We start from the raw sequence: 20,697 nt of genomic DNA on the forward strand, positions 1-20,697 counted from the left end.
CACAACCACCAGCCCCATCCCACACCCTTACCATGCACTGCAACATCAAACTCCCTCTGCTCCTGCCCTACTGTGTTTGCCACCAGGCAAGTGTAGCGTCCTGCATGGGCCACCTCTGCCTTGCGGATGCGCAGCCGCTTCCCTTGCTCCGTAAGCAGGAGCCCGGCCCCTCCGGCCACGGGCTGCCCGTCCTTCACCCACGTCACTGTGGGTGTCGGTGTCCCCATGGCCTCGCACTCCAAAACCACCTCGCCAGCCTTGATGACAGAAACCTTCCTCAGGGCTTTGCTGCTGCCCAGGATCCTCGGCAGCGCTGCGGGCAAAGGGACACAGGGTGGAGGTGATGCTGTAGCTACTCCCTTACATGCAAGAGGATATACAAACACCACTGGTCTGGATGATGGCAGCAAGAGGACAAAGCAAATGTGAGTAGGCACAACCAGTGACAACCAACTGCAACCGCCTGGAGACAAGAGGAACGCTGCGGGGGCAAAGCTAGCCCAGCTAGCAGCATCCTTTCCAAAGCACCTAAGGCAGCAGGCAATGGCTGTGAGCGTTTGGATCCATCTGGACCTTGCATTGAGATGGTTCATGGCACCTTCAGCCACCCCTACAGGTTCTCTGTGTCTCTGGCTCCCCTGGCTCACCATGCACTTCCAGGTGATGCTCCCTGCTGCTGCTGCCGGCGGCACTGCTGCACTCGCAGGTATACGTCCCCTTGTCCTCCAGCCGCACCTTCTCCATGTACAGCACGCTCCCTCCTGTGGACACCAGCTTCTGGCTCCCGGGATGGGTGGAGAGGGGCTCACCTGCTCAGAGAAGGGACAGCAACCTCCTCTCAGGTTCCCGGGAGGACCAGCTCCCACCTGGATACTGCTGAACATTAACACTCCTTGCTCCAGGGAGACTGGCATCCCTCCGGTGGGTCAACAAGTGCGCAAGGATGAGGATGAGGAGCAGGACCCTACCGTCCTTCCACCAGCTCAGGGTGGGGAAGGGGATGCCATGGCACTCGCAGGCCAGCCTGATGGACTGTCCCTCCAGCACAGACACGGTGGTGGGCTCCAGTGAGGAGAAGAAAGGGGGCACTGCAGGGGAAGAGAGGAGAGGAGCAGTTTGCTGACAGCACCAGACGAGTCCTGACCACTGCAGCTTAGCTGGGCTATGCAGAAAGAACCAGCAAGACTCCCCTGCACTGGTTCCATGTGGAAGCAATAACCTTGACTCTGCAGCTGTTGAGCAAGTGATGCTTTCAACTGCACGTGGCCTACAGCAGAGGACAACCGAGCATCCCGTGCCAGCCACCCTGGTTGGCCAGACGCAGCCTTATTAGGTAGCGCTGCTTGCTGGGAAGGTTACCTAACTCTTTCCATTCTCGGATGCTGTTCCGAGTTGCTCATAAATACAGCTGGCTAGCAAACGGTAACTCCTTCCCAGGAGGGATATCAGTTCATAGAAGAAAAACCCCAACACCCAGAAACCCCAGGAAAACAAAAACAGCAGAACCCAAACAATCCACCCGAGCCAGGCCACCAGACGTGCAAACGTTTCCCCGGGAAGGGATCGCAGGAACAAGCCCGGATCAGGCAAACTGGATTTTCTCCACTCTCTGGCTACCTGCCTGCAGGACTTCCACCAACTGGCCTAGAGCATCCCTGAGAAAAGCCAGGCCCTGGCTCAGCCCTGGGTGCTGCAGACATGCTGAATGGGATGGGAGGCTGTGGGATGCTCAAATCAGAGCTAAAGTGGCTGGTGCCCATCCTGGGCATCATCGCTGGCTTGCACCTCAGGCATTGGGAGAGAAGGGGAACAACACTTACAGTGACCGCTGCACTGAGTGCAAAGAAAGGACAGAGGAGTCCTGGCAATGCCAAGGAAATCCCTTCAGCCTCCTGCCCAAATTTTGCCAAGACACCACATCTGCATCATCGCTGAAATCTCCCCTCAAGACTCATGCAAACATTGGGGTCTTCCCCTCTGACACCTATTCTGGTGGGGATTCCCTACCACCTTGTTTGCAGAGCTGAAAAATTCAGGTCTTAGTGTTTTTCAAGTACTCCAGGTGCATATTTTAATATAAACAGTATAGCATATAGTATATACATGCATAGCATAAAGTATATACATGTATATATACATATACTCACACACTATATATATTTTTGCCCCAGTGGGCTGTTTCAACCTTACCCCACACATGGAGATTGTAGTGTCTCTCCTGGCATGTGTATCTGCCCACATCCTGCACACTGGCTCGCTCGATCTACAGAACAAGTAGAGGTACTAAGATGATCCACAGTAGAACTGGACCCACACAGCCCCTCCATGAGGAGATTGGGTGCCAGAAGCAACCACAGGGATGGGATCAGTGTGAGGGGTGTGAATGGTGCTGAGCATAGGCAGAAAGGAGGGACGCCCCTTCCCTCTGCACCCAAGGGAGAGAAGGGGGAAATGGGGGGATCCTCTCAGCCCCATTTCCTCTCCCATCCTCCACAATACCCCAAAACATCACCTGGAGCACGGTCCCCTCCGCAGAGAGCTGCATGCCTGGCTGTGGTGTGAGCACATTCCCATCCTTCAGCCAGTGGGACCCCTGGGCAGGGACCCTCGGAGCTGGGCACTCCAGGGTCACCGTCTGGTTGACGATGACAGAGATGTTCTCCTCCTCACCCAATGTGGTGGTGGGCACTAGAAAACAGATCAACAGGGCAACACCTTCCCCAGGACACCCCCTTTGTACCCATGCGAGGTACAAGGAAAGCCCTGTTATCCTGAGCATCACCTCCAACCCAACAGCCATGGAGCTGGGAAGGGCCTGGGGATGCACCGGGGTACTTACACTGTACCTCGAGGGTAGCCTCGTGTCTGTCTTCCCCCACAGCACTGCTGGCTACACACGTGTACGTCCCCGAGTCCTGGAGGCGAGCAGTGGGCAGGGACAGCACGTGCCCATTGGAGAGGATCTGTGCTTCCCCGGGGTGCAGAGAGAGCCCGGATGAGCATGAAACCAAAGAAACTCACAGGCAGCTTGAGCTGCAAGCCAGCAGGAACAGGGGTGGCTGGGTGGGCATAAGCCTGCCTTGAGCCCGTCTTTGTCACATCCCATGGACCCTCTGCCCATCTATGCCCTCACAACAGGGAAGCCCAGCACAGGACTGAGCAGGTTCATGCTCCCATGGACCAAACACGGGGCAGGTCTGGGCAGCACTGTACCTGTTCAGCTCCAGCAATTGCTTTTTTAAAGGCCAGAATGAGGAATAGGAGCCTCTTCCTGGAGGGACATCCCCTCCATCAGGAGCTGTCTCACCTGCGGGCCACCCACCACTTCGTTGGGTACCGGGTTGCCATCCTTCAGCCACAGCAGCACCGGAGCTGGGGTCCCCGTGGCATCACACTCCAGTGTCACCGGCTCTGTCACCAGCACCCTGAGGGACCTTGGGCCAGTTCTGATCCATGGGGGCACTGAGAAGCAGAGAAGTGTCACCAGGAGCAGCAGGGTGCAAAAAGGATGGAATAGGTAGGAGACACCTTGATGCAGACCAGGCAATACCCATCCATTGGGCCATGATTTTCTAGGACATTGGGATGAACACAGGGGATTGCATGGCTGGAATTGCAGAGGACAGTGGCTCTGCTAAAGCATTTTCCAGGGATGTGTCCCAAGGGCTGGTACAGCCACATTGGTCCCATGCACTCATGAGATGCTATGTGGGAAGCAGGCACATCCCCTGCTCACCACGGACTCACCGGTCACCTGCAGCCTGTACCAGAGCTCAGTGACCCCGGCCACATTGGAGGCCACGCAGCGGTAGCTGCCGGTGTCAGAGAGCTGGGCACTCTGGATCTCCAGGTGCTTCCCATCCTTGGACACCATCATGCCTGGTCCCTCCGAGAGCTGCTCATCCTCCTTGTACCAGGTGATGTCTGGAGGGAAGCAGGGAGCTGTCAGGAGTGATGCTGCTGCCCATCTTGCCAAGGGGACCAGGGAAAGCCCCAGGGATGCTTGAGATGAAGGAGAGGAGCAGCTCACCAGGAGCAGGCAGCCCCGAGGCCAGGCACTCCAGGGACACTGTGCTGTTCTCCGGGGTGACCAGGTCCACAGCGCTGGGTTCGATGCTCGGAGGCACTGCAACACAGCACACACAGTCAGCAGCTCCGCATGGCCACAGGCACACAGTGCAGCAGCACGGGCATGGCCAGGCTCACGGGGGCACTCAGCACGTATTGAGTCCTGGGAGCAGCCAGAGCTCATTCCCTGCTCTGGAAGGGGATCACATCACCACACGGTGCCACTGCTGCTCCCCAAGTCAGCTATAGCAGAGCTGTTCCCTGCCCTAATGAGCTATTCATCCTTCCAGCGCAGGGAACTCCGCTCCCTGCCTGGTTTCTCAACCAACATCTTTCAGCATCACGTCCTGAAACGCTGATTGAGGGGTTCCCTGGCCAAAGGGCAAACGGGGCTGGGAGAAGAGCCTCCACTGGGGAGCACCCACCAGCTCTCAGCCTCTTTTCCAAAGGGAAAGATCCCAATGGATCAAGCTAGTGACCCTACACCTCCCTAAAACAGGACCAAGAACATGCACCCCTTCGGCCAGCCATGTTCTCCCTGACACATGGGATGGATAGCAGGCCTCACCCCAGGTGCTGTGCTCACCTTGCACCAAAACCTGCACCTCTGCCTCTGCCACCCCTGCCTGGCTGCTTCCCTGGCAGATGTAAAGCCCTTCATCATCAAGCCCCACACGGGCGATCAGCAGAGTCCCACCATCCTCGGAGACCACCACACCATCCCGCTGATGCAGCGGATACCCATCCTTCAGCCACCTGCAAGGAAAAGGAGATGCTGCAAGTCCATCCTGATCTCACTGCAGGGCACCCCAGGGAGTTCTGCAGCTCCTCTGGGAGGTCAGGGGGAAGATGAGCAGGACCCACCACTGCAATACTCACTGGATCCGGGGTGGCGGGATGCCCATGGCACGACAGTGAATCCTCAGGGAGTCATTGGTGACAGCCGTCAGGTGGCTTTCCCCATCACCGATCAGCATCTCGGGGGGAACTGGTGGGGAAGAGGATGTCAGCCTGGGATCACCCTCAGGCCCTGGCACGGGGATGCGAGAGCCACCAAGGGCTTGGAGGGGGCAGGATCCCGGTGGTACGTTAAGGCCCACAGGAGGAGCATTCCAAGCAGCAGACATGGACCTTGGACACGCAGGCTGTAGCTGAGCGAGGCGTTCCCTGCGGCATTCGTGGCCGTGCACGTGTAGAGGCCTGCGTCCATCACCCGGGGCTCTGTCAGGCGAAGGGACCCCGAAGGGAGGATGCTGTAGCTTGGGAAGAGGGAATGGGAGGATGGGAGGAACAGCCATGTCATCCATCACCTACCCCTGGGCAGGAGCTAACAGCTGGGACATCACCATTGCTTTGAGACAGCCAAGAGAAGGGTCACCTCCTGCACAAGGAGGATGGCCGAGCTGTCCATGGGGGCAAATCCCCTTTGCTCAGCCCCCATGTGAGCTCAGCACGAGGCAGTGCACAAGCCACTGATGCAGTGGGACAGGGTTCCCCATGGAGCACAGCCCCTGCAGCTGGAGCTGGCCGTGCTCTCACTTCCAGTACTGTGTTCCACAGACATAACATCATCTCAGCCCACGGCTGGGGATCCCTGCTCCTGTGCTTCCATAAATCACCCGGGTACATAAGGACAAGGCAGCTGAGATGTGGGGAGCAGCACAAGTCAACCAAGAGCACACCACAAGGCACCACGGTCCCTCAAGAAGAGCAAACCCAAGATGCCTTCCCTGCTTCCCCAGGCCACAGCTGCTCCATCCCTGCAGGTGTTTGTATGATGGAATTAACAGCCTGGTGGTTCTTGTTCTGCTCTTCTTGAGGAGCAGAGATAATGCTATACCTTGTCTCAGAGATAATGCCTCTTGTCTCAGCTACTGCCAGAGCACTGAGCATCAGCACTGGGTGTCTTTGCACCTCCCTACCATGCAGCTGAGTCCCTTCATGGACCCAGCATCCCTCTAAGGGATTCACACAATCCCAAGAGGTCATGGCACAAAATTCCTGCCTGGAGACACAACCCTGAGGGATCATAGCCCTGGCACCCACAACTCTCCTTACCTCGTGGTGGCAAGAGACAGCGGTTGGGATGCCCGGGTCCACACCACCAAGGGAGGGGGATAGCCCTGAACCTCGCAGGGCAGGGTGATCTCCTGCCCAAGCACAGCCAGGATGGTGATGGGATCCGATGCCTGTGATCCGTTCACGCTGATCCTGGGCTTTGCTGGGTGGAAAGGGAGCACAGCTGGTGCAGGAACAGTTCAGGTACCCCACAGCCCTCATTGCTGCTGTTCCTATCCCACAAACCCCTCTGGCACTGGGCTAGGTGGCCAAGGAGAGTCCCCAGGTCCTGCTCTCCCAGCCAGTCACCCTGCGGAGCTGCTTTACTGGGAGCTGGTGCCAGAGCCAGCCCGGGCACTCACTGCTGATGGAGAGCTGCATCTCCCGGCTGGAGAAGCCTGCTGCATTGGTAGCTGTGCAGAAGTAGGTCCCAGCGTCCTCAGGCGAGGATGAAGGGATCAGGAGGTTCCCCTCGGGGTCAAGGTGGTAGCGTGAGCTCAGTGAAATGGGCTCTGTGCCCTGCGGAAGAAAGGGAAGGGAGGAAGACAGCAGAGAGTCTCCCATGAGCTGAGCATTCCAAGGGCAAGGCAGCAGCTCTGGACCCATCAGAGGCAACCACAGCCACACTGGTGATCCATACCCCCTCCAGACACATTGCCCTGCACCAAGGCTGACTCACAGCCTGCCTGGCAGGGGCACAGCCTGGCCCTGTCACCTACCTTTGTCCAGGTGACAGTAGGGGGGGGCACACCGGTGGCATTGCACTGCAGGGTGATGGCTGCTCCCTCAGTGGCAGTGATGAGCACAGGGCCAAGCTCAATGCTGGGAGGAACTGGGGAGGAAGAGAAGCATCTCATCCCTGTGGCCAGGGCCACACTTACCAGAGCCATGCTTTTGCTGCTCAAGAGATGCCGGGACAGCCAGCGCCCTGCCACTCACTGTGGATGACCAGGGACACGTCCTGCCTGTGCGAGCCGAGGGCATTGGTCACCTCACAAGTGTACCTGCCCGCATCCCCCTGCGATGCCTGGTCCATGTGCAGGCTTCCATCAGCCCTGATGGAGTAGTGTCCACTTGGGGCTACCTGGGCACAGGCAGAGAGCACAAACAAGGCAGACCGGGGGTCAGACATCACCATATCCCTCTGTCTTTGGGGCATATCTAGAAACGGAATCTTGAGCAACAGGAACATCCTGATGTGGTGTTAAACCCACATTATCCTCCCAACCCAAGGGTTTCCCCAGCATCTTTCACCATCAGCTTTGGCCCCAGGAGGTTGGGGCATCCATCCTGTAGCAAAGCCCCAGCCACAGCACCATGACTGTAGCTCCCACCATTGCAGTGGGCACAGGACCCTCACCGGCTGCCCATCCTTCAGCCAGCGTCGGGCTGGGAATGGCCTCCCAGCCAGGATCACACACGACAGTGACACGGGCTGGCCTAGGAGCACTCGGACCACGGGGGATGCAAGAGCTATTTCTGGGGCTGCTTGAAAGACAGGAAAGGGAAACAATATTAACTGGAGCTGAACTGGCCAAGAACGCTCAGAACAGCTCTGGATCGCCTTGCTTCCAAGGTCCAGACCTCGGCTTGGCACAAGCCAGCTCCAACACTCAGCTGCCCCAGGACTTTGGGGATATTAATCCATGGTTTGGGCTCAAGTGTGTGTCAGTGCATTAAGCCAAAAGAAATGGAGGGGCATTATCCCAACCCTGAGCTTTCATTGGCCTGCTCAGGAGCAGACGTGGCTGCACCGGGGTGCCGGTGCTGGCAGCAGCCAGGGTCAACACACCAAGAAAAGCATGTAAAAGCAAACCGTGACCGGTGACCGTGAGCTTGATCTCCGCTTGGATCTTCCCAAACTCATTCTGGGCTTTGCAGATGTAGATGGCTTGGTCATCCAGCGAGGCGCCTGGAACATGATGGGAAGGATGAGCCCCGCGGGGCTGAAGAGCGATGGGCGGGCTCCAGGATGGGGAGACACAACCCTCCCCTGCCCCACCACTACCTCCAATGGAGGAGAGACCCTGCCATGCTGAAGGCTTGCAGGCTGTTAAGCTTGCATGATTCAAAAGTGCCAATAAACCTGCTATGTCCGTGCTTTACCACCACAGAATGAGTGGGTGCAGGGCTAATCCCACTGCTGGGACACCAGCCTGCAGCAGGCAGGGGGAGAGCACCCGAGGGTGACACCGTGTAAGCATCACCCGGGCTGGAAGCCACGCAACGTGCGCTTGGCTCTTACTGTCCACGAGGAGCTCGGCAGCATCCAGCTGGCTGGAAACACCACGAGGCTCGTGCCAGCCCGGCACGGGCTTCCCATCCTGCCGGGACCAGGAGACCCGCGGTGCTGGAGAGCCCTCGGCACGGCACAGCAGGCGCAGGGGCTCCCCGACCTCCACCACCACGTCCCCCAGGGGCTCAGGAAAGTGAGGGGCAGCTGGAGGAGACAGCACGGAGAAGGGGTCAGGCAGGTCCAGCACCCCAGTGTCCCCATAGCCCAGAGACATGGGACTGCAGAACCCACGAGCAGGGCCCTGAGGGGTTATGAGACTGACTTCAAGCGGTTGGTGTTTCTCCAAAGCTGTTGTAGACGCAGCAGTTTCCATCCCTTACACTCAGCAAAAGCTCTTGCACTTTTCCACCTTTAACTGCTTCAAATCTTGCTGCCTCAACACAGAACCTCGTCTCCTCCTCCTCCTCCTCAGGCTTTTCCCTCCCTTCCGCCCCCCTGAGCACCAGTTGGAGTACTTTGTTTTCCAGGCACCCAGAAGCAAGTCTCCATCTCTGCCTATCCCCACTGCTTGTACTTTGCATTCTCAGTTCAGTCCCCAGCTGCCACGTCCCCATGCAATAGCATCCGTGCTGGTCTTCTGACACTGGTTGAGCCTCATCCATCCTCCTAAACCTTGGAAATCCTGCCAGGCTTCAGCATGCTTGTACTGAGTTTGCTGCATGCTGGGCAACAACAGGAATTGAGCGCAAAAGGAGCCTTGGGAAGCAGCGAGTGGGAGATGAGCTCGGAGGGAGAGCAGCGGAGATAGGCTCGGTGGGACACAGAAGGAGAGGCAGAGACTTACCCCCCACGTCCAGCTCGGTGCTGTCAAAGGCAACGCCAGCCTCGCTGAGCCCCTCGCAGCCGTATCGCCCCGCATCCTCCTCCCGCACCGCCTGCAGCCGCAGGACCGCACGCTGCGTGCCGGGGAGGAACGTGGCCACCGCCTGCTCGCCTGCCCCGGGGACCCCACGTCAGCACCACAGTGCCCCAGGAGACCCCGTGAGTGATGTCCCTCCATGGAGGGGGTTTGCCCCCCAGGTCGGACCCAGTCTCACCTTTGTACCATGCAATGTAGGGTGGGGGGACCCCGAAAACCCAGCACTCCAGGGTCACGTCTTCTCCAACCAGTGCCTTCAGGCTGGGTGTCAGTGCCAGGATGACAGGAGGCTCTGTGCCATGGGGAGACACAAGGCTCCGGTGACTCCCTGCAGCACTGGTGTGATGCCATTCCCCCCCCACCAAAGGGAACTTCCCCTGCAGACAGCCCCATCCCATAGCTTGCATGCTGCAAGGTGCCGGCTGGCAGCTGAGGGAAGCAAGGAGGGATAACAAATCCCCCTGAGCCCGGGTTTTTCCCCAGTGGGAAGCAGGTACCAGTGAACTCCAGGGTGATGACTCGCTCATCCCAGCCCAGCGCACTGCTGGCGTAGCAGCTGTAATTCCCTGCATCCTCTGGGATAGCGGCCCGGATGTGCAGGGTACCCTGAGCATCCGTGAAAACCCTGTGGCAAACGGGGAGAGAGGGGAAAACGTGCCCTGTGAAAACAGAGCCAATTTAAAATGGGCTGAAATAAGTGAGCAAGCTTAAGGCCATCCCACACACACAGCAAGTGGTGGGTATGACGGATGTGGGTTAGCACTTAGAGCCAGCTCCATCAGCTGCTGCAGGGAAGGACATTGCTTTGAAGCAGGGAAAAGCGTTGAGAATTGGGCTTTTTCATCTTCAAAGTCAACAGAAACCTTCCCCAAAGCCCACTCCAGCGCTCACAGCCCGACACGGGCAGGGAGGTGGAAGCCGAAAGGCAGAAGAAATTAAGGGAAAGCACAAGGAGTATTTTGAGCACACGCTGGGTGTACAGAGCGCCTCAAACAGCCCCCGGTGGGGACAGCGACCTGGATAAGGCAGGATGGCTTAAAAATAAACATATGGAATTAAGGCTTAGCAGAGCTCCAACCATCTCAGGTGCAGGGCACAGGGGTATTGCAGTGCCCTCCTCCTTCCGGCGCTATGAGCAACCCCAATCTCCTCTCCCTCAACCAATACATCCCCATAAAGGGAGCTCATCCGCGATGGGACAGGGAGGATGGGGGCACCCAAATCCCCATGGGATACCTCTCGCCCTGCTCCAGTGCCCATCCCCAGCGCTTCCATGCGGTGCGGGGCACGGGGTGGCCCCCGGCCGTGCAGTTCAGCCGCAGCTCCTGGCCCCTGCCAAAGCGCTGGGGGCTGGCGTCAACCATCACCCACGGAGCCTCTGCATGGGTTGGAAAGGGCTCAGCCCTGGTGTGCCATCACCACTGATCCATGGGGTGAGGCATCACCCGGGCCAGAGTGGGGCAAAACCTACCCTCGATGAGGAGCCAGAGGGAAGCAGTGGCCGTGCCGTGGGCGCTCTGTGCCGTGCACTCGTACTGGCCCCCGTCCCCCGGCTGCACGTGGCTGATCTCCAGCGAGCGGTTCTGCAGCAGCCGGGTCCGGCCGTCCCCTGGCTGTGCCGCCTTCCCATCCCAGCTCCACGTCAGGTTGTAGGGGACGTCACCCAGAACCAGGCAGGACATGACCACGTCTTGGCCCGGGGATGCGGTGATGTTGGCCGGAGCTATGAGACGCGGTGGCGGCTCTGAAATCACGGCATGAGAGGGCGAGATGAGCTTGTGCCCATCGCAGAGCAGAGACCGGTGGGCACCGAGGCTTGGCAGAAGCAGTCCCCACCTGAGACAGAGATGTAGGCACGAGCCCGCGTCACCCCAACCTTGCTCTTGGCTGTGCACTCATAAAACCCTTCATCACTCTTGGACACCGCAGGGATCAACCAGCTGATGTTCCCCAGATTCCTATGAAAAGGGAGAAACTACAGGGTCACCCCCATGGCATGGCTGCCATGGCACCACCCTGCTCCAAATCCCTGGGACTTTTTCCATCCAAGTGAGGCAAAAGGGTGCAGACACATCCCATGGGATTTTCCTCTGCTGCCTTGGGATGCTCAGAATGTGCAGGCACCCATCCAACACACAGCATCCCCCCGGCCAGCACAGCTCAGGGGGCTGTTGGTGCCTACACAGGTCCATCACGGGTCAGACCAAAGGCTCACCAGAAGAGCTGCTCTTCCCCAAGCTTGGTCCTACCGCGGCTGAGCTGCAGGCGGAAAGGGACCTCGCTCCGTGCGGAGCAGGAGATCAGCTGCGGCTCACGGTTGTAAGCCTGGATCTTGCTGGAGATGTTCACTTTGGGTAGACCTGGAAGTAGTTGGACACACACACACACACACACACACATGTATTGCACTCATCAGGAGCTCACCAAGAGCTGCGCTGGGAAGCAGGATGAAAGAATTCCCAAGCAAAAACCAAAGCAGAGGCAGTGCTGGAGCCTCTGATCCCATCTCAGCACCCTCGGGGGCCATGGGGACCACTCACCAGCGACCACACTGGTGTAGGTGACCCCGGAGAGGCGGTGCAGGGGGTGGCCCTCAGCATCCTCACCCTTCACCTTCAGCAGAAAGTCACCTGGGGGGACAAGGAGCGGCGAGGCCACCCAGAGCTGCCCCGAGGAGGTATTGGAGAGGGGCCGCATGGGGACCGAGAGCAGGGCATGGCCGGAGGTGTCGAAGAGCTCAACCTCCTGCAAGTGCCCCGGTGGCTTCAGGCCGGAGCAGTTCACCAGCACGGAGATGGGCAGACCTGGAGACAGGGAAGGGAAGAAATAACCCAGCTGCGTTCCCGGATGCAGGAAGCCCAGATGCAGCATCCACAGCCCTGGGCTGCACCAGGCTCACCCTGCACCGGCCGCTCTCCGGGCTGGCTGGCATCGAAGTCCGGCTGGGTGGAGAACCTGGCTTGGAAATTGATGCTGCTGATGCCTGTGATCCTCAGAGAATGGCGGCCGCTGCTCTGGGTCTGGAAGTGGGTTGAGAGGCATGTACCAAGGGCAGGGGAAGGGAGAGGTGATGGGGAAGGGAGAAGGCAACAGCCATCCCCTTGAGGCCGTTCTTGCATCCTCTGCCCAGCTGGAGGTGGCAAAGCCTGTCCAGCTAAATGTCCCTCAAGAGATGGGTGAGGGATCTGCCACCAGCTTACCGTGACCGACCATGTCCCTGGCTCGTGGGGCTCCACAGCCACCACCATGGCTGAGTTGGGGATGCTGAGCAATTCCTTCAGACCTTGGCCTTTCTCAAGGATCTTTCCTACAACAGAGAGTGAACCTCTGGGATGGGCAACCCAGCTCCATCCCCTGGTCCCTACAGCCAACGAGAAGCCCCTTTCCTCAGGGCTCACTGCACTGCAGAGCCCAGCACCCAGCCTCCCCTCTGGTATGAACGCTCTCCAGGAGGCAAAGCATCGCATCCTGCCCATTCCCCTCCCCTGGGCTCCTACCTGATGGATCCCGGACCTCGATCCCTGGGGCAGGACCGCTCAGGGAGATGGTGACCTCCTTCAGGCTTGGGTCAAAGGGGACGGGCCACGTGTGCTGCCCACCATCCTCATGGTCCGTGGACAGCAGATGGACCTTGGAGGCTTGGATGGCTTCTTCCACCCACTTCAGCACCTGGGGGCATGCGGGGGCCATTAACCTGGATTCCTATCCACCAGCAGGCACAACCATTTTGGGGTCAGGTTGCGCTGGGTCAAAATCACAGGCACAGCTGCAAAACAGCGCCCAGTCAAGGGACCAGCCCCAGCCATGCCCATTGGGTGCCAACACAAAGGTGGCACAGGGACCGGTGGGCAGAAGGTGGCAGCCCTTGTTGAGCCCCACTTTGCTACAAGCAGTGGCAAAAGGAATTGAGTACTTTGGTGTCACTGTTATTGCTCAGACACTCAGAGCAGGCATGTTATTACCCCCAGCTCGCTTAGGGGAACAGAAACCATTAAAACACACAATGGCTGGAGGCTGGGCAGGGGCAATGAGGGAGATGCTGCCCAGTAATGAGCAGAAAAGCACTTTGCTGTTCCTCAGGTCTCCAAGATGTCATGGCCGTCAAGAGCTTCAAGATCAGGGACAGGCAGAGGCTCCTCTCCCTATGACCATGACACCTCCCTGATTCCCAGGATGCTGAGAGCAATGGGAGCACGCCAGCCTCAGCCCCAAGCAAACACTTCCCCTGCACAGGACTCATCACAGGGATCATAGAGCAGCAAGCTCAAGAGCAGCCAGCCTTCTCCGGCTTCAGGCTGACGCAGGGCTCCCGATGAAGCTGGAGGTGCTTTGAGCATGGGGATTAACCCCAGGGACAATATGGGAGCAGCCAGGCTGTGCTGGACCACGCGCACCCTGGGCACACCATCCCTGCTCCCGCAGGCTCCCGCTCACCTCTGTGACCTGCTGCTTGTCCAGGTGGAAGATCTGCCCCGAGCTGGTGGTAGCGATGCGCTCGTACACGCGGTACCCGGGGTGGCTCCTGTCCCCGCAGTCCCCCGTCAGCACAAACACCACCTGCAGAAGCAGTGGTGCCCATAGCATCCCACAGCCACAGGGTGTCTGTGCATCCAGCACCAGCTCCCGCAGAGCCAGCCCAGGGGATGCTCAAACCCCACCGTTAACAAGCAGCTCACCTGGCTCTGCTTGTGCTGCAGCAGCTGCAGCAGCTCCTCCTGCTGCTCGTAGTCCTTGGCCCGAGCATCAGAGAAGACGTAGATGAAGGAGCCGGGATGCGAGACCTCCACAGCCATCCTGATGGCTCCTACACTCATCTCCGGGCAGTCCCCTCCACCCTGCGCACATGAGGGATGTGGCACAGGCACCGAGACACCCAGCGCTCCGCTCCCAGCAGGATCCCACCCAGCGTCTGCTCATGGGGAGGACCTGCACCAGTTTGATGCAATCAGCCCAAGCGCAGCCAAAGCAGCGTGATGGGACCTCAGGGACATGCAGGATCACATTGACCCGTCCCTGTCTCACTGCTAATGATGACTAGAACACTCATTTTGGGATCCAGACTCAGAAGCTGCTGGCTTCCCACAAACTTACAGGGTGAGCACATTCATGCCCACCCCTGCCCATCACCCTCCAGGCAAGCAGAGAGGCACAGGGAGGACCAGCTCCTGTTTCCACAGGGCTTTGCACTCCAAAGGGCTGGGAAACGATTTGCAGCCACAGCTTCACACCTCGTGCCAAGACACAGCTGCGTCCGAAGGGAAACACCGCAGATATTTAGCAATGCACGGGAGGCAGGGCAGGGATGGATAAAGCATGATTGAATTCCCAGAGAGTGTTTTGACATCGTTAACAGATACATTACAAACAACTCAATTTTCAAGCAGCACTTCCAGAAGAAGAGATTTTTGGTTCCATGGAGAGTCTGCGCAGACTCTCCTGGGGAACGCACTCCCATTACGTGACTGAGCTGTGAACTGAGAGCACTCTGCCCCATCGCAGGACCCGGGGGCACAGGGCCACCGTCACCATCCTCTCTACTCCCACCCTGGTGTGGTCAGCCCCGAGCCCCTCCACTCTCCCAGGGGACACCAGGGACCGGTTTGGAGACCCGGCACCATGCAGGAATGCAGGGCCAGGCTTCCCACCGAGTGCCAAGGGCCATGCGCCAAGCTCAGCGCCATGGGGCTGAGGATGCCTACCTGGACATGGAGCTCCCGCAGGCGCCGCTGGAAGAGCCGAGGGTCCGTGGTGAGGGTGACGGGTCCCACCTCTGCAAGCACATGGACACCACTGCTTCAGCCTTCCCCCCACCGGCACCAGCCTCCTTTGGTGCCACGCTCCCTGGCTTGAACATCCTGATGGGACCTGCGGGACTCGGGGTTGAGCATCTGCCCTGGTTTGGATCCCAGTGGGATGCGGATGTGGGAACACCGCTCCCATGGAAAGCTCTCCTCGATACACCAGTGGACCCAGCCAGGGTGAGCTGCAAACCCTTTCCTGCTGGGGCAGGCTCCCACCAAAGCGATGCTGAAACCCATTTACTGCCTCTGCCTCCATCCCTGCCCAGCTCCATTCAAACTCAGTGTTTCTGCTGAGAATAAACCCTCGGTCCTGCTCTCTTCGTAGGGGGTCTGAGATCTATTGGAGAGCAGCTGCTATTTATGGGTGTGCACAAAAATCCCAAGGCAAAGGCTGGGACAGATAGGAATGATTCTGGAATTGCAGTAAATTACCAAAACCTCTGGCAGCAGCACGTTATAGACTGTACAGAAATTCCCCCCATGATTAGTCCGGGGAGACGGGAACAGGCTGGAAGTAGAAGAGCCACCCGCATGTGAGAGCCAGCATCCCTTGGATTAATGCAGAGAGGTACAACTTGCCCTGTGCCTGCAGGGTGGCTTGGGATGGGAGCCCTGCTCAGCACCATACCCTGGAGCTGCAGCTCATCCTGCAATGCCATCCCCATCAGGGCATTAAAACAGAGAGAAGGGACCTGCAGGCACTTGTGAAGTGCATGTTCCAGCCCCGAACTCCGCCAGAACCATACCCCAGCTCCCCACAGCCCCGTCCCCAAGCAAGACACGCGCCCTCCCTGTGCCCCAGCCATACCTGGGTCATGGAATGGGACCAGCACGTAGTTGTTGATGGGCTTTGTGCTCCTGCTGAGCGTCCGCTCCAGGATGCGCGAGGCCCCGTCCATCACCTGCACCAGGTCGTCGTACATGGAGCCGGTGACATCGAACACGAAGGCTAAGGTGGCCCAGCCTGAGCTGCGGGGGTGCTCGGTGAGACTGGGGACCAGCAGCAGCCAGAGACCCACAAACACCCCTCCATGGGGCGGCATCGCTGGGGACACCCCTTTGTCCTTGCCCTCTCCTTCTCCCAGACCCCCTGGTCACCGTCCCTGCGCTAGGGAGGGATACAGGGTGCAAGGGGCCACACACAGTGGAGACACAGCAGGGACCCCGGCCAGGGGACACCCGGCCACCGCCGGCTCCTCCAGCCTTCAGCTTCTGGGAGGGAAGCAGGGATGGAGGGAGGGAAAACAGGACTTTTGGAGGCAGCGACGCGGCAGGGAGGTGGGTGGGAGCTGGAGGAAGCTGGGACGGGGATGTAGGGATGGGGAAGCGGGTCCTGCAGCCCACAGGATTGTCAGAAACACTGCCCATCTCAGAGCCCCCCCCCAACAGCTCAGAGAGCCCCTGCTCTGCTGGGGGGAGCCGGGGTTAGGGGAGGACATGGGGGCTCGGAGCTGAGCACCTGCAGGGACACCCTGCCAAATGCAGGCAGCGGGAGAGCCAGCTGGGAAAGGGACTGAGGAATCACCCTGCTCTGCTGGGCTAAGGGCCCTCCCTGGGATAGGGGTCTGCGGTGGGGCTGGTGGGGATTAAGGGGCTCTGGGGGGGCTCCCCAGCGCAGCTGCCCCCGGAACAGGGAGCAAACAGCCACGTAAAGCGCAGACAAAGCGGGAGCCAGGACAAGGGGTGGGAAAAGCAGCCCTTGGCTGGGAAAGGCAGCGCTTGGACAGAGCACAGGAGCTTTTCCTGGCTCCCCTCAAAGCGGAGCGCTGAGCTCACGGCTGCTCCGCAGGGATGCTCTGCTCTTGCTCAACTCCCTCCCAGCGGGACCCAGGGAATGGCCGCGGCCAAGGGCTGGCTCCAGGTGAAGCTGTGCACTAAGGACCAAATCCAGCCCAGGGGGCTGAGCACCTCCTCCAGCCCCAGCGTCTCACTGGCAGCACGCACAGGGCTGGGGGAGATCGGGGACCACCCATCCCACACCCCCCCCACAGGACAGTGGGATCCTCCTGTGCACCCTTTTGCCCCATACGTCCCCACAAGCCAGGGCTTAGCCCAGCACAGTCCTAGGGTGGGTAAGGACCCCCCTTGCAGCAGGGCAGGGGTTGGCACCTCTGCTCCATGGGGCTGAGCCATGAGCTGTGCTGGAGACTTGTCCTCCTCCTGTCCCCCCAGGCTTGGCACCCCCAGCCCCACACTCACTGCAAGCCCAGGGGGGCTCCCCCACCCCACAGTGCCCCCAAACCTACCACAGAGCACCCCCATCCACGAACCTTGCACCCAGCTCCATCCTGCACCCCAGCAGCAAGCACCACTCTCCAGTGCTGCTGGCACAAAGAAACCCAGCAGCTCCTCCCCACCACCAAATTAATGCCTCCCCACACTCACCAGTGCTCCCAGTGCCAGGAGCACCTGAACTACCTGGGCTTTAACCCCTTTTGTGCTGGTGGGCACAGCACCGCAAGGCACAGCCTTGGGTAACCGCTGTGATTTGGAGCCTGTGCGCATCCTCACCCGCTCCACGGCACAAGGGATAAAGCCCTGGGTGCCCCCATCACCCGCTGGCACAGGGCACCCCCCCGAGCAAGCCCCCCTGTGCAAACACAGCCTCCTTGTTTAGGCCATCAGGACACCAGCTCTGGCCTCCTGGAATTAATGAGCCGGCCTCGTTAGGAGAGCAAACAAACGAAGAGGGGTGGGCAGAGAGGCCCTGGGCTCCGGGGGACTTGGCAGGGCAGAACGGCAAACGCGATGCCACCGCACGTGAGAAGCCCAATGGGAGCCCCTGCTCACCCCGCCAGCCATGGGGGATTGCCAAGGGGCACCTCCATTGGGGCACTATTATGGGATATTAATATCCAGCTTCCTCAGCTGCCAGTGCATGCCCAAAGCGACCCAATGGCTCCCAGCCCAGGGCATTGGCACAGGGTGCCCAGAGAAGCTGTGGCTGCCCCATCCCTGGCAGTGCTCAAGGCCAGGTTGGACACAGGGGCTTGGAGCAAGCTGCTCCAGTGGAAGGGGTCCCTGCCCGTGGCAGGGCTTGGAGCTGGGTGAGCTTTAAGGTCCCTTCAACCCAAACCAGGCTGGGATAAGCCTGACCTGATCCCCACCATCACAGACCACGGGTGCTTCGTTATTGTCATTAAGCTTTTATTTCCACTGTCACAAAGTTCCTGGGTTTTGTTTTGTTTTCTTTGTCGTTATTAAACTGTTTTGTTTGCTTGGTTTGCTCTTGAATTCATCTCAAGACAAGGCAGCAGGGCATGCAAGCCGAGACACCGGCACGGACGCACAAACAGGCTTCATCTTTACAAACAAGGCTCTTTTGCTGGAGCTGCTGTTTCTCAGCCCGCGGCTCCAGGCAGGGGTCCCATAGGACACAGCACCCAACCCGGCGCTGGTGGCTGCAGGAGCAGAGAGAGGGGGGGTCAAAAGGGTTCCCTGCAGTGCTGCTGGGGCTGGCACATGGAACCGAGACCCGGAACTGCTCTGCAAGGGGACCCCCAAGCTGTGTGCCAAGGCCAGGGCCATCAGCTCCCACCTTTGCCACCATCATGACCCCAGGTGGACCTATCCCCTCTAACGCCACTGTGAAGGTGTACTGATACCCTCCCAAAATGCCCCAGGTCTCCCTGTGTACCCCAGGATGGGGACGATGGGACAGCGAGCTGGCTGTGGGTCACCCATCCATCCCATCCAACCCCCCCAGCTCGGAATACATGGGAAGAGGGCAGCCATGCCAATGATTTTGGCTGCCCCCTTGCCACATATGGCCCTGCTTCAAAGCCCCAAATCCAAAACCATTCCACCCTCCAGAATGGCACAGCCCCACGACAGCCAGTGGTATTACTTCCATCCCTGCCCATGCCAGTGGAACAGTGGCTCTGGGATGGCGATTCCACAGCCCCATCCTCCCCAGCATCCAACTGGGACGCATGTCCTGGTGGCATGGGAGGCAGGCACCAACAGGCACCCGCTTCTGTGCGGTGGGGTGGGATGCAGCTGGTACCCAGCACAAACAGCAAACATCCGCCTCCATAAACCCCATGGGGAGCACTCCAGGGGCCACCCGGTCTCATTACAAATCACAGCAATTAAAGGGCTGCTGTGGAGGAAAAACCCGCTTTGCATCTCTCCTGGGTCCTGGTTTGTGCCATGATGGGGACTGGGATCTGCCCCCAGAGCCTTCTCCAGGGAGAGAACAGCTCAGCCCAGCCCCAGAGCTCACGGGAAGGCGGATACAGAGCAGCAACAGGCAGCGCACGGACAGAAGAGTGAAAAGAATGGGAAGTGCAGACACTGCAGTTTAATGGGGCAACACCGACGGGACAGATGAGACGTGGAGGGGACACTGCAGCTGCCGGGGCTGGACCCTGCGCTCTGCTCCGGTCCCCTGCCCATCACCAGGGTGCAGCCGCTTTCATCCAGGCATCAGGAACCCACTTGGGTATGAGCAGAACCAACCCCGGTCTTGCTGGCTGTTTGCTTTGAGCATGAGCGGGTGGAAGAAGACCACACTTAACTGTTCACTGACGTGAGCTCCGATGCAGTGGTTCCTGCACCGCCCCCGGTGTGCCTGATGTTCGGTGGGTCCTGCCAAACCGTCGTGAGCTCAGGAGCCATATCCGGTGCTCGCGCCTCCCTGGGCACAGGCATTGAATCACTTTCCAGAGGGGATGGCTCACCCCTCAGGCCATTTCACCGATGGGGAAGCTGAGGCACGAGAAGGTTAAGGCCAACATTGCCAAGCGAGAGATGCTTCAAGCCTTGTTGGTGGTGGTACAGAGAAGCTGCAGGTCCTGGTGATGTTCAGGAGTCAGGGCCACCAATGCTGCCCAAAGGCAGGCCAGAAGCATCCAGCTAGAGCCCCAGATCCACAGCCAGGGGGGAATACTGGGGACAAAGCGATATGAATGGGGACACTGAGCATGCCAAGAGCAGGGCAGGACAGACCCACTGCAGGGCCAGAGCCAAGACCCAGGACAAAAGCCAGCCCCAATCCTGCCCAGCAACACTCATCATTGCCACCAACCCAACAGGGTCCTCGCAGCCAGCACAGAGCTTTGAATACAGCCAAAAACGTAATCCCTTTTTGCTCTTTTTTTTTCTTGGATAATGTGCAAATATTTAACAAGGGGCAGGGCCTTGGGCTCCATCCCTGAGCCCAGCAGCAGCAGGAGGTTGCTGGTAGAAATGTCAGCACCATCCTGATGGACACTGAATGTTGGTATTTCGGGGGTCTGAAGCTCTCCCAGGCTGATGTTGGTCCTTCATCCCCCCTGTGATGGGGCTGCTTCCTGGTCAGACGTTGTCAAGCACTGATGGAGCTCAAAGCACGGCAGGTCCTCTGAAAATTAAAAGCCTTTCAGAACAAAGCATCAGAGCAAATGAGGTTTGCCTTTGCCTGGGAATTGTGTCAAACACCGCAGGGTCCATCATTTATCAGCAGAGGAGATTACAGCAGTGTCACATTCAGTGGGAACATTGATTGGCACCAGGAAGGGACCGGTCTGGCAGGCAAGCGTTAGAGAAGTTGGAGGCACTGCAAAGATCTACCCAAGAGAGTTGCGTTTTGGCCACAAAGCATCAAGGATAAGGGGGTTCCATGGGAGGGAGCG

General features: G+C 59.0%; 1 protein-coding gene across 1 annotated transcript in view; it reads right to left on the reverse strand.

The window, feature by feature from the left end:
* HMCN2 (hemicentin 2) overlaps positions 1-16,138 on the reverse strand; it is a 34,666-nt gene extending 18,528 nt beyond the window's left edge. The window contains exons 1-30 of the mRNA XM_065695540.1: positions 15,891-16,138; positions 14,981-15,051; positions 13,958-14,116; positions 13,716-13,838; positions 12,779-12,950; positions 12,482-12,588; positions 12,181-12,301; positions 11,822-12,085; positions 11,497-11,641; positions 11,118-11,239; positions 10,753-11,025; positions 10,518-10,659; positions 9,779-9,906; positions 9,460-9,573; positions 9,207-9,356; positions 8,372-8,566; positions 7,943-8,038; positions 7,487-7,611; positions 7,066-7,210; positions 6,846-6,958; positions 6,489-6,645; positions 6,127-6,289; positions 5,200-5,327; positions 4,948-5,056; positions 4,655-4,824; positions 4,031-4,126; positions 3,748-3,924; positions 969-1,088; positions 648-809; positions 32-313 (exon numbers count right to left, since the gene is read on the reverse strand). Coding sequence (XP_065551612.1) covers positions 32-313; positions 648-809; positions 969-1,088; positions 3,748-3,924; positions 4,031-4,126; positions 4,655-4,824; positions 4,948-5,056; positions 5,200-5,327; positions 6,127-6,289; positions 6,489-6,645; positions 6,846-6,958; positions 7,066-7,210; positions 7,487-7,611; positions 7,943-8,038; positions 8,372-8,566; positions 9,207-9,356; positions 9,460-9,573; positions 9,779-9,906; positions 10,518-10,659; positions 10,753-11,025; positions 11,118-11,239; positions 11,497-11,641; positions 11,822-12,085; positions 12,181-12,301; positions 12,482-12,588; positions 12,779-12,950; positions 13,716-13,838; positions 13,958-14,116; positions 14,981-15,051; positions 15,891-16,125 — 4,564 coding nt within the window. The 5' untranslated portion in view covers positions 16,126-16,138. The remainder of the gene's footprint in view (positions 1-31; positions 314-647; positions 810-968; positions 1,089-3,747; positions 3,925-4,030; positions 4,127-4,654; positions 4,825-4,947; positions 5,057-5,199; positions 5,328-6,126; positions 6,290-6,488; positions 6,646-6,845; positions 6,959-7,065; positions 7,211-7,486; positions 7,612-7,942; positions 8,039-8,371; positions 8,567-9,206; positions 9,357-9,459; positions 9,574-9,778; positions 9,907-10,517; positions 10,660-10,752; positions 11,026-11,117; positions 11,240-11,496; positions 11,642-11,821; positions 12,086-12,180; positions 12,302-12,481; positions 12,589-12,778; positions 12,951-13,715; positions 13,839-13,957; positions 14,117-14,980; positions 15,052-15,890) is intronic.
* Between the last annotated feature and the right edge of the window lie 4,559 nt (positions 16,139-20,697).

The sequence above is a fragment of the Lathamus discolor genome, chromosome 15 (genome assembly GCF_037157495.1).
Source record: "Lathamus discolor isolate bLatDis1 chromosome 15, bLatDis1.hap1, whole genome shotgun sequence".
Lineage (NCBI taxonomy): Eukaryota > Metazoa > Chordata > Aves > Psittaciformes > Psittacidae > Lathamus > Lathamus discolor.